Below are 12,500 nucleotides of genomic sequence, written 5' to 3' on the forward strand. Positions count from 1 at the left end.
CTGAGGGGGGAAACATGATATCCCCTCTGTATCTCTGCATCTCACTGTCTCTCTCCACTCCGATTTGCCTATCCGTCTCTCTCCAGCAATTTGCATGCCTCTCCTGGCCATTGGAAATGCCAGTAACAGAAATGAAGGGAGTCTTTAATGCATGGGGGGGCGGGGGGAGGGGATGTTGGGAGAATGGAGGAACGTCTTGCACTAACCAGTCACAATTGTTTATGCCTCTTTAACAGTAGCCGACGAGTTTAACCTCACCCCCCGCCCAAACAGAACGGAAGGTAAGGCACCCAGACCGGGGCATGTCTCTCCTCCACATCCCAGCCGCGTTGGCTTCTCTCTCTGCGCTTTGGCATGTCTGGCTGCGATTCCAATGGGAGTGGATTGTTTTTGGTTTTCCTCTTATTTTCATTGCGTTCTGTTTTGTACCTTTAGCCGATCTAGGCAGTCGATGCTCGTCGAATTTGCCGCTCCTCAGAAAGTTCGCCAGGGTTTCCGGGAAGCACTCTCTTGTGTTTCTTCGGCACAATGCAGCAAACGCGTTAAATACGACCTGAAGTACTTAGTTCACTTCTGAGACCCTTACTATCGCTCACTGCTGAAAAGCCGCATTCAGGCATATGTTGAGGAGTCATTTGAGGTAATTGCCACCATATCAAAAATATATTTATTTATTTTTGTGCTTAAATTGGAGTAAGTGGTGTGGGATTAAATAGAGGTTTTTATGCTGGTGCTTTTTCGGAAGGCGAGGTGCACTGCTACTGCTTGCTCTGTGGAGATTAAGATGAAAGAAAACATCAATTAGGCTAAGAGGCGTTTCGATGGGAAGAGGAAGGAGGTGGTGGAAAACGGGAATGCGTGCGCTCGCGTGCTGTTGCTGGAAGTGCATGTATGTGGGGGGTGTTGCAGGTGCCGACGGAGTTTTGCTTGAATCCCATTTGAAATAAAGACCCTCAGAGTCAGGCAAGCTTGTTTGGCTGACTGCAATTAATCCATCACTGTCGAGTGGCTGGAGTTATGTGCAGTAGTCACAGCACGGGAACACGCGTCTCAGCAGCCACGGCGGCCCTGGGTGAAGTTGCTCCGTGTAGAAAATCCATTCTGGAACAAATGGAAAACGCTGCCAAGAACGTTGACTAAGGACAGAATTGATCGACTCTGTGTAGGCCCCAGTGGTCCACTGGATGGCCATAGATGTTTTTAATAGAACGAGGTTTTATGTTGCAGGAATTTATCAAATCAGCAGTCCGGCCTGGACCTTGCTCCCGCAGCGAGCCGGTTCAAAAATGCCTTAAACCCCCTTAAATACTCATCAGAACCGCAAAAGGCTCTTCCCCAGAGAACAGCAGGGCCGTGGCCTACACCTGCAACCACATGCTAGTTTACATTCAGCTGAAAGGCTAACTGGACTGCAAGCCCAGAAAGGAATAATCCCCCACGATCCCCGTTGCGCTATCCGCTAATGAACTGTGTCTCCTCGTGGCCAGCCGCACGGCGCGGCTCGGTAGGGCTCGCAGGCAGGTCGGCCGCGCTTGGCGGGCGCGGCGCTCCGAGAGTCGCGGTGGCCATTATGCAACTCGCTGCCGTGTACACGTGAGAGGCGCGAGCTGTTAATTAGGACGGGTGTAAAGAATGGGAATGGAGCCACTAACGACCCGGACACGGGCAGGCGATGGCACGGCCGATCCCAGGGCCCCCCCTCGCTTTTCCTGGGATACTCGATCATGACATCCCCCTGACCTCCTCGGAGCTATTTTTAGCCTAATCACCCTTTTAGCATTGTTCTTTAAATCCAGACTGGCCATTAAATTACATGTAATGGGTCCTGTGCCCACGTGACACTTATAGACCAGTGCAGGACATTGCCTCGACTAATCGCCTTTAGAACAGTGCGCAAGCCGTACTGCAGTCACTTCTCACACGTTAACCATGTCCGTATTACGCATGGAGTTTGCGATATGTCCTTTTACCGTTTAATGATAATTGGTTCTCGCCATGGTAGTACCCTGGTTGTCATGGCGGGCTGACTAATTAGGGAAATGTAGGCCATGCGCTGTCTCGAAGCTGGCACTAATTTTCACCGAGCCCCCTTTTGCTGCGATGGTCTGGAACGTCCGAGGCTCTCCGCATCCGTCCCGGTACACGAGAGAAGAAAGACGCGGCGTTCCCTTCTGTTCCCCGGCAGAGCGACAGCGTGCTCGGTGTTAGACGTGTGGGGGGGGGCGGCGGAGGAGCGCAGCCTATCCAGAGATTCTTGTCGAAATCGGAGGAGAGAAAGCGAAGGAGGGGGAGAACACGAGAAGGTGGCCTGGTTTTTCTTTAGCGAAGACGCGACGCCGGCAGTCGTCACGTCGAATGCCGCACAGGCCCATCGGAGCGGATGGCATCCGCGTTCCCGCAAAACCGCGGAGACCGCCCTGGCTTCTGCCGCACGTCCCTCTGGGTTTGCCTTGCGTGCCGTGCCCCGTAATCCGGCGGAATCCAGCTTCCTGTTTCGATGCCGTTACGGTCACGTTGATTAAGCCTGCTCCACTGACAGCGTATGGGAACACATGCTCTTTGGATCTGATGCAGGTTTCCTGTGTTCATTTCATTTTGTGGGCCTGCAGTGGTTTTTTGTTTTTTTTGGGGTTTTTTTAAAAAGGAAGAAAAAAGGTGTCCTTCATTGTCCTTGAGCGTGAAGGAGGGATCCTTCAGGAAAATGAATGGAACAGGTCTCCGCTTGTGCACTTGTGCAAATATATTTCATTGTCATATAAATTGCTTCAGTAATCAGCTATGTGCTCGGCCTGCTGAAAGTGAAGTGCTTTTGGAAATGGTTCAGTCCTCGTTCTCTGGGGCATGTTGACCACACTGACTGTTCTTGATATTTGAGGACACACTCTTCGAATGCTCCGCATATTGAACATAGGGAGTTCATTTTAAATACACTGGTGCCATTCAAACCGTTATAAATTCAAACATCCATGCGCCGTTGGAAGAAACTTTGACTGCTCCCTCGCCACACTGTCCCTTCCTTATTGTCTGGAAGTTGCACTCCAGAGACGCCGAGTTGGATGTCCGGAGGCGCTCCGGCCCACGGAAGGCAGTGCTCGTTGTGAGGGTTAGTCCAGATGCCTGCAGATGAACCCCATTGTTGAGACACCTGTCAGTCACTGGCCAGATAGAGGCGGCTCCATCCGTAACAACGGCCAGGCTGCACACAGTCCCCTAAGCGTCTCGGGTGTGAGTAGCGGGAGCTCCCGCACAGCAAGGCCTGGGATTTGCCGCCCCATTCCGTCCTGTCTCCTGCGCTCGGTGGCCGCCTTCATACCTCCCGAGAGAGGGAGCTGCCTCCTGCAAGCCGCTGTGCTTTGGCTCCAGGCTCAGCTGAGGGCCAGCTTCCTGAACGGCCGTATGTGAAGGGCTGTAGCAGTAGCAGTGCGGCGGTGAATCGCTCCGCTGCCCGGCACTCCCTGCGGCTCCGCCTGCCCCGGTATCCTGCCCCTCCCTCTCACCATCCACCCTCTCTCCCCCTCTCGCCCGTACGTGGACATTCTACAGCACCTCCGTTTGGGCGGAAGGAGGGCGGAGGTAAGGGATTTCTAATTGTTTTCACTGGGAGATCAGGGGTCTGTTTCACAAGGCCTGTCCCTGTTTCACTTCACATCTTCCCAGGCAGAGAGCCACTGTGAACTCGGTGGCCACTGTACACGCTCCATTTAGCCCTCTGAAAACAAGCTCAGGACATTCTGGAACACGAAGGACGAAAAGTTTGGGGGGGGGGGGCGAGAAGACCACATGGTCCACCTGAACGCCTGAAACGAAGGAGAGAGATGTTTACACAGAATGCCGCCATATGTTTGCCCGCACTGTGTATGTGTACGGGGTGCCCTAGCGAAATCCTGTGGAAACAACATGTAGCATGAATTCCAAACACTGACCACACACTCTGCGGCACGACCCCGAGGGTCGCCCTGCGGAAAGACGGACCGCCGTCATCTAATGGCGCACTTCCGCCTCCGTCCTAGTCGCTGCCGGTCCATGAAACCGCGGCCTCGTAGCGCGGAAACCGGAATGTCCGCCTGCGGGACGCGATGAAACCCCGCCGCCTTGCCGCGGCAAACAAAGACCTCCAGCCACCGGAACAAATAATTTTGGCTGTGTGCGCGCGTTACTCCGCCTGCAGGGCCGGAGCCAGAGCCTTGCATGCCGCTCGGGGGGGTTCTGCATCAACATCTCTCGTGTTTGACCTAGCATGCATGGGAGGAAAGGTGCGCCTATCAGCTCTGTCAACAAATGGAGCGAGTTGTCTGCGCGGGCCCCCTGAACAGCAGCCTTCCGCCTGAGCCGTGGATATTTATATATCATTTGCATGTTAATTATATTTGTGTGTATAATAGGCATCCATTATGCTGCACATATAAATGAGATGTAGCCAACCGGACGACTGGCTATGCACCATTAATGCTCCTCCTTGGAGCGTAAACACTACTGAGCCTTTTGTTTTTGTGCTTGTGTGTGTGGTTTTGTTATTCATTTTGGGTTTTGTTTTGTTTTTTCTTTTGCATGTCTATAAGTGCACGTGTGCGTGTGACTTAATGTGTGAGCTTTCGACGTTTCTTATCCCAGTCATGCAGGTGGCTTAAAGAATGTTGCATGTTTGGGAACTGATCCATACTCTGCTCCATATGTGCCCGCCTGACTACACACACACACACACACACACACACACACACACCTGCTCACACCTGCACCCATCACAGAGCCAACCTGCGATGTACTCATGCTCTCTCATGCCCTTATCGGAATCCCGTCCTCCGCCGTATCCCGGTCGCGTATCTCGGTTACTGTGGCTTCTCTGCCGGACGTTGTCTGAAGCGAGGGTGTCGGGAGTGTCCGGAAGGCTTCCGAGCGTCCGGCCGGACACCCAGCCAGCGTGGGAGCGGAGGAGGTTATTAGCCGGAGAGGAACAGGGAGAGTCGTGTGCTGTGGTCACCCCCACACCACCCCACCCAACCACCCACCAACCAGCATGGATAACAAACCTCATACTTGTGTTATGTGTCAGGGCCACAGACTACAAGCCAGTTATGCTTTCTGTCGTCATCTGTCGGTCTCATTCTCGTTCATTCTCTCTCATGCATTTGAGATTTGAGACATTCATATATACAAACTGATCACAAAAGAAGTAAATAAAAAAATCAGACGAAAAACTAAAACAACCCCAGGAGTTTGAGGTGTTTGTTGCCCTGTTTATAGACGGCGTGTGCCACAGCTCATTTCATACCTAGTGTGGACTTGTATTCCCTCTCTCACCTACAGCTAATTGGAATCTTTACCTCATTAATCTTCCGACAGGGGAGTGAATGTCACAAAGAAAACGGAAAAACATGATGCATCTGTTACAGATGTCGAATCCCAGTTTCTCTAGACAGAGGAGCTCTTTCCTTTTTGGGACTTTTACCAAGTGTCCTCTGTATCACTCCGAAGGCAACACCACGCAAGACGTAGGGCCCAGTCTGGGCCTCACGAAGTCCAGCTCCCTGGAGAGCCTCCAGACGGCCGTCGCCGAGGTGACGCTCAACGGAGACGTCCCCTTCCACAGGCCCCGCCCCAGAATCATCCGCGGCCGGGGCTGCAACGAAAGCTTCCGCGCCGCCATCGACAAGTCGTACGAGCGGCCCGGCGCCAGCCTTCCGGGGGAGGAGGAGGAGGAGGAGGAGGAGGATGAGGATGAGGGCATGGAGACGTGTAAGTACCACTGTGAACCCAGCGCGCCCGAGGCCGCCGTTTCATTCATCGAACACATTTATTTGGTGCAGTGACTGTGTGTGTGTGTGTGTGTGAGAGAGATCTCAGCAGTGTGAAAGCAGTTTAACCTTAGAGCAACTACAGCTGCACAGTTTAATAAGAATGGGGGGGGGCGTGGCCGCAGATGCCCGAAAAACGGCGTTACAACGGCGTGAGGGCTGCTTCCCGCCAAAACTAGGTCGAGGCCTCCCCTACCAGACGCCGAGCGGGGATTCCTCGGCCAATGAGCGGCCGCGCGACAGGCATATTGCTATTCATATCAGGCGCGTGCGAGCCGGATCCCAGACGAGCCCGTCGGCTGCTCTCCCCCGATGGGACCCTGGCGTTCGCATGCTCTCCTCCTCCCGCTTCCAGACGGGGGGCTGTGGAGGGACCCCCGGCCTGTTTACCACCACGCCCCGCTCATCTTTCCTCTCATCCTTGCAGCGACCTTAGCGGATAGAGCCGCGGTCTCTTCGCGTTTCAGCTATTTTGGTAAATTAGTTTAGGACTTCGCCGGCTCTTGCGCGCCGTCATAACATCTTCGCCTCGCCGAAAGCGCTTTACGCCAAACGTGTCTAGGCACGCGCAGAAACTGGGTCTTTCTGCAGACGTGGAAAACAGCCATCCCCCATAACCCCCACCCACGCCCCCCCGAGCGTGTCCTGGCGGCGCCGAGAGGCGTGGCCAGCAGACCAGGCCGGCCAATAGCAGCACTTCGCTTCCTCACTGCCTGTTAAAGGAGTCCATTCAAAGCAGAAAAGACATTTCTAAAAAGAGGCGACTTATTTGCCTGAATTGCTTTGTTCTGGTAAGCTGTCTGCCAGGCACTAAATACACTCTTATCGTTCCCCTCCGACAAAGCAGGGGGGGAGGTGGGGATGGCAGTAGATTCTGCCACAGAGGTATATTGCATTTCTCCTTTCCTGATATTCAAATAAGTCAAATAGGTTTTTCAATTTAGATAAAAGCAACCTGCCTGTGCCTGTCCCTGAGGTTAATAGTCAGAGTTGACAGATAAGGGCTGGCATTCTTTCTCCACGACGACACTTTTATTTACATAAAATGTGAATTTGGCGTCACCCAGGGGGAAAAATGTCACCGAGAGATATCCCACGGAGAAAATGAGTTAAGCTGGGCTCTGCTCTGTTCCGCTCTCCTGGAATACCAAACTTCCGTCTTCGTTTCTCGTCTCGTCAACCAGGACGGCAATTTTGCGAACCCCTCAGAGCCCAGCGCTGCGTCAGAGAAAGAAATGAACACCTCACTGTATCAAAAGAAGGAGACTAATGACTAATGTTTTGACTGGCTTGTCAAAACATTTCTTTGTCTCATGTAGCTGAAATCATTTAAAATTACCCTCATTCGTTTCCTTTTTGTGTTGCTGTCAGACGGGCGCTCGGAGTGGCAACTTAACTTGCTGGGACGGCTGTTCGGACGAAAACACTATTGATCTGGAGCGGCGCTCTTGCACTGCTGCTGTGCTTTCTTAGGCTAATGAGCAGTGTTTGTGCACTGAAGGCTCCCATTTATACTGCTCATCACTTTCTTTCTCTCCCTCCCAGTTTCCCTCCTTTACTCTTTTGTCGAGGCCAGATTGAATTTTTGCGGGCGTGCGATGATGACAAGATGAGTGCTTTAAACACACACTCACTCTCTCGCTCTCATATGGTCCGCCCAGGAGACCTGGGTGACTACCATCTCCCGTATGTTATCCAAGACGGCACCATTAGGAGCTGCACAAATGAGCATTCTCCTCTAATCTCGTGCTCCTCTAATCTCGCCGGCCAGATTTAATCGCCAGATGCTTCCCACCCACGCAGATCCGCCGCCTTTGACCTCAGCCGCGCCAGAAAGCGAGGAGGAGGAGGAGAGAGAGAGCAAGTGCGAGAGAGAGAGAGAGAATCTCCACCGTCGCACTCAGGGTCATCATACAAACTGTCCAAAGAGCTTCGGAGGATGAGAAGCGAGGCCAAGGTGCGTGGCGTAACCAGGGGAAGCTTTCACGCTCGGCTCTGCCCGTTGTTCCAGCCCTACGCGTCCCAGCATGACGGCGGACTTGAGCGGTTTTCCCCTGGCGCAGCAGAAGACAAGTGGCCGCACAACGGCAACGAACAAACCTCCGAAGTAACTCTCGGCCCTGCAGCGGGCGCCTCGGGGTCCATCGCAACCCGTCCAGCACACTACAACACCCAGCATGCTTCAGACATGCTGCTTTCTTTATGCCATCAAAGCACTCGCGCTCTCTCTCCCTCCCTCGCCCCCTCCTTATCTCGTAGAAAGTTGCGGGATATTAATAATCGCACTAATCGCACATGCGTCTTTCGTCGGGTGCGATGTGGCAAATCTTCCCTCTCCGGCGTGTCGCAGCGTTACGTTAAAGCGCTTTGCAATTAGCAGCCCTGCGTTTCTTCTTCTTATACTTCTTCTTTTTCTTTTTTTCCCCCTCCTCCACGCTTTCAGAGCTTATTTAAACTTACAATTACTGACAGATTAATTACGTTTGATACGGCGGGCCATCCGAAATGGAAATGGCACTCGCAATCAGACTGGCGCCGAAATGAAAACGAGCGAGATCGGTTTCCATCCGCTTTGCTTCCCGTGATTACGGCGTCCAGTGCATGCGGAGGATGTCGTAGACCTCGCGCGCGCGCGCGCGCGCGGCTTGGCGGTTTCATCGCCCGGGCGGTTTTCATCGATACCGTTCGCGCGGCACGCCCGAGAGAAAGCAGCAAAATCAATATTGTAAATGTTTAGGAAGAGTGGAGTTATTGTACCTCTGCGATGTGAATTGTGAAACTCCTTCTCTTCAAAACAAATATCCCACTAGCACAGCGCATTAATAAAGCAAGTATATTAGCAAAGCAATGACGCCCTTGCTCTGGTGCCTTCAAAGAGAGCTCGAAACTCTCCAGTGGGATGCCAAAGTATTGCTGCTTCTTAATTGTACAGCGTGATCCAGAGAAAATATTTGAAAATGATTTACTCTTGGAGGAGAGTCGTTATTTAAGAAAAAATAAAAATAAATAAAATAACATTCCAGAGTAGAAGAACTACTTTCTAAAAATATTCCTTCCCACTTGGATCTTAAAGGGATGCCATAACTCTTGTGTTGTCAGAATACATGTGCGCTTGCCTGCATATGTGAGTGTGTGTATGTGTATGTTCTGCGTGGTTTGGGGGAAATTGTTAATTGTTAATCATTCCAGCGTTGTCTTTGTAGCATCCCTTTCACATCACACGAAGAATATTCACCCGTGGCAGGGAGGTTAGCACCAGCCAGGCCTCAAACAGACAACACCCGATGTTCGAATGTTGATAGAGAACCAATTTGATTAACGTATCTTACTTTTGAAACCAAACCTCATGCGCAAAAACAATACGTTCTGTTAATTAAATCAATCTTGGTCAATATCCCATTTAAATGCGTTGAAAATGAGCAGCGGCGGTTTTGGTAGAGCACTTGGCACCGGTGCTGGCCCTCGGGCCAGGCGTTCTATGCCCGGGAGAGCCGTGAGGCAGTTTTCCCGGTGGGCTAAAGTGCCAGTGAACAGAGAGAGGAAGCTTGTTGACCCCCCAGATGTACGCCGAGCGAGCGTTCCAGGGGCCGCCTGCGTGTGTGCAGTCGGAGGGGTGTAGAGATGTCAGGCTTTTAATGGGTTTTGTGTTGAAACCGCACATTATTGGCGATTCCTCCTGAATGAAGCGCTGTGGCCTTCTGCGGTATGGCGAAACACCCCCTTACCCCTGCCGGCGGGCGTGGAAATGCACTTTGTTTGGAAAGAAAGTGTTTTATCTGGCTGAGCCCACGAGGAGGCCTTCATTTTGTTCATTCTTATGTTATTACAGGAACCTACAGGTCTCTGACTGTCTCTCATTTTATTTCTCTCTCTCTCTCTCTCCACTTTTCTCCCTCTCTCCATTATCCCTTTTCCATGCATTGTGCGGACTGTGTGTGCTGGCAAAGCTGTTTATCAGGCCGAGCCAAGCTAGCCACAAATCCCATCTGTGTAAGTCGAGGGGCAGGGTATTGATACGGTGGCCCTCTTTAACTCGCAGGTGGGATCACACACACTACCAGAAGACTAATAATATAGGATTTTTATTTCTAACGAAGTGGAGTGAAGGAAGCCAGTTTTAGTCATGGTAGAGTTTAGAAACGTGTTTTTTTCCTTTTGCTTTTCTCCTTTTTCTTTTACGTTTAATAAATGTAGTAATATTCAATGTGTGTGTTTTCTTGGTTTTGAGTAGGCTTTGAAAAAAAAAAAACTCTCTCTCTCTCTCTCCCCCTCTCTCTCTCTCTCAGTGGAGGAGGACACAGAGGAAAGTTCGCGATCTGGCCGCGACTCCGTCTCAACGGCCAACGACGTGCCCCTGGCGGCCGGCGGCGCGCCCCTCCCAGACAGCCTGGTGAACGGCGGCCGGCTCAAAGACAACAGGAAGAAGCAGAAAGGAGAGAAGGAGAAGAAGGAGAAGAACAAGTCCAAGAAAGGTGTCCTGAAGGGCCTGGGAGACATGTTCAGGTGCGCTGACCCCGCCCCTTCCTGTCACATGACCGGTGCCGCCCTCCTCGCCGGCCCACTTTTCCGCTGGTAACGTGGGACCGTCGCCCTTATCTGCGGGAGCGAGCCTGCCCGGGGCGCTTTGGACGCTGATGATTTTTAATAAGGCCGCATGTTTTATTCATGTGGCATGTTGTCTGAGCTGTCACACCGATAGCGTAGCGGGAGGGGAAACACACCTGAACGCAGCGTGGGCCTGCTCTACGTGAACGTATGATCTCCGGCTACTAAACCATGCACGGCGATCTTCGTAAGCAGATAAATGTATGCTTAGGAGCAAGCGTGGGGAACGGGGAAGGAGAATGATGCAAGGCCAAGCAATGGCCTCTATAAGTCTGCAAGTCAGATCACCTTGAAGTTGTCAGGGAAGTTCCAGTGTCGCCGCGCTTCTGTCTTACTCCCAGGTCCAGATGAGCGCAACCAACGGGCTTTTGTTCCCCCTCCGGAAGTGGGTGGAGTTTAGGTGTATGTATTTTGTTTTTGTATTTTTTTGAGCTTTAAAGCCAGCGGAGGCCAGGCCAGACGGCGTCGGCAGGGCGGCTCTCCCCTCGGCATGGTCGGGGAGGGCCGGTACAGTGGGGGTCATGCTTCACGCTGTCCCTGCCGAGCTAATTAAACCGCGGCCACCGTTAATTATTCCGATGCGGCGCTCGTCTGAAACGCACATAAATTAGGCGCGCTCTTATCAGCGTGCTAAGTTGTTTCGCCGCAAACCCGAGTGAACGGGATTAGACGGCCCGGCTGCGCGGCGTGCGCGGCGCGCCGTAGCGCACAATAAAGACGACAAGTGTTTCCAGGTCATGTTTCAGGAAGTCTGAAGGGTCGCTTATCGCTGTTCCTAATTTGTGCTTTGCTCCTCATTTGCATCCTGTGGAGAAAAGGCGGTCTGTAATTATAAATACAATTACGCCCCACGCGTGTGCGCACACAAACATGCGCGTGCACACACTTATCTATTGTGCCTGTCCGTTGAAGAGAGTTTGAATAGCAAATGAAAATGAATGGGGGGTCAGGGGTTAGACTGTGTGTGTGTGTAAGTAATGGGGGAATTTTGGCGAGGAAGTTGCGCGCGTCTCCTCTGGGACAATGGTTCAGCCCCTCACCCCTGGATCATCGCTCTTCATCAGTGTTTGAGGCTGGGGGTGCGAAACCTGCGTATGCTAATACCACTGGAGCCTTTTTCCTGCCAGGCAGCCACTCATCCTTCCCCCTGCCTACAGGAGCCAGAGCTTAGTATTGAGAGGGAGGGTGTGCTACAGAGCGCCAGCAAGCAATCACTCTCTCCCTCACACACACGTACACGTACGCACCCCACCCCAAACACAGACCCACTCTCTTATTCTATCCGTCACACCTAAAGCAAGCAAGCAAACATGCACACACAGTTGCGCTTACTCTGCGTGCATACACTTTCCTTCCTGTATTTTCCAGGCACCTTGTTGGACAGTGAAGTTGCACTAGATCACTCTTTCCAGGAAACTGTCCTGTGGTTTTCTGTAGCCTGAAGAGAGCTGTTGGCACGTTGGCAACACACGGTTTGTGCTCTTCTGGCGTGACACCCCTCGATGGTTTCACACCGGCTGCAGGAAGAAGGGAGGCTCGGTGGCTAAAGCGAGCCGACGGGGACAGAGGGACGCTAAAAGGATGACGGATGGACAGAGGGAGTGGGTTTATCACTGCACTGGGACGGATTCAGGAAGATGAAGAGTGAACCGGGGCAGATGACTACTGGATCGAGAGGGAGAGAGAGGGAGAGGGAGTGTGTGAGAGAGAGAGAGAGGGGGGTGTAAGAGGAAATGGGAAAGGGTTTATGGATTAATAGAGTGGGTGAAAGAAGGGATAGCAGAAAGTGGATTGGGGTTAATATTCCGACCCGATGCTGCAACTTCCCCACAGCGCACAAGGCAGGATTCCACGCTGATGGACATCATGCCTGCCGCGATGCTTCTAGAAGGCATCGTTGTGAACTGGAGGGCAACTGGCGCATTTGTATTACACTTTGTTTGTTAGCATTAAGGAGTGTGTAGGGAAGGCCCAATCCGGACGATCGCGGATCCGCATGCCAGTCAGGAGGGAGAAAGGAACTCTTTCCGGCTGTTCTCTGTTGGCTTGTCCTGGCTTTGCCGTCCTTTGTAGGTGGTACGTGATCTAATCAGGCCAGTCTTG

General features: G+C 52.3%; 1 protein-coding gene across 12 annotated transcripts in view; it reads left to right on the plus strand.

Moving 5' to 3' along the window:
* The window catches only part of pard3aa (par-3 family cell polarity regulator alpha, a), a 277,492-nt gene that overhangs the window by 188,382 nt on the left and 76,610 nt on the right, over positions 1-12,500 (plus strand). For 10 of the 12 annotated variants that reach the window (XR_014117080.1, XM_035531035.2, XM_081696953.1 and 7 more), the window contains 3 exons: positions 237-281; positions 5,473-5,733; positions 10,079-10,295. Coding sequence is in view for 11 of the 12 variants with exons in the window: in XM_035531035.2 (XP_035386928.1) it covers positions 237-281; positions 5,473-5,733; positions 10,079-10,295 (523 nt within the window). In the remaining variant the exon portion in view is untranslated. The remainder of the gene's footprint in view (positions 1-236; positions 282-5,472; positions 5,734-10,078; positions 10,296-12,500) is intronic. The other 2 variants (XM_035531036.2, XM_035531039.2) reach the window with 2 other exon arrangements.

The sequence above is a fragment of the Electrophorus electricus genome, chromosome 14 (assembly GCF_041902795.1).
Source record: "Electrophorus electricus isolate QZ-2024a chromosome 14, ASM4190279v1, whole genome shotgun sequence".
In the NCBI taxonomy this organism is placed as follows: Eukaryota; Metazoa; Chordata; class Actinopteri; order Gymnotiformes; family Gymnotidae; genus Electrophorus; species Electrophorus electricus.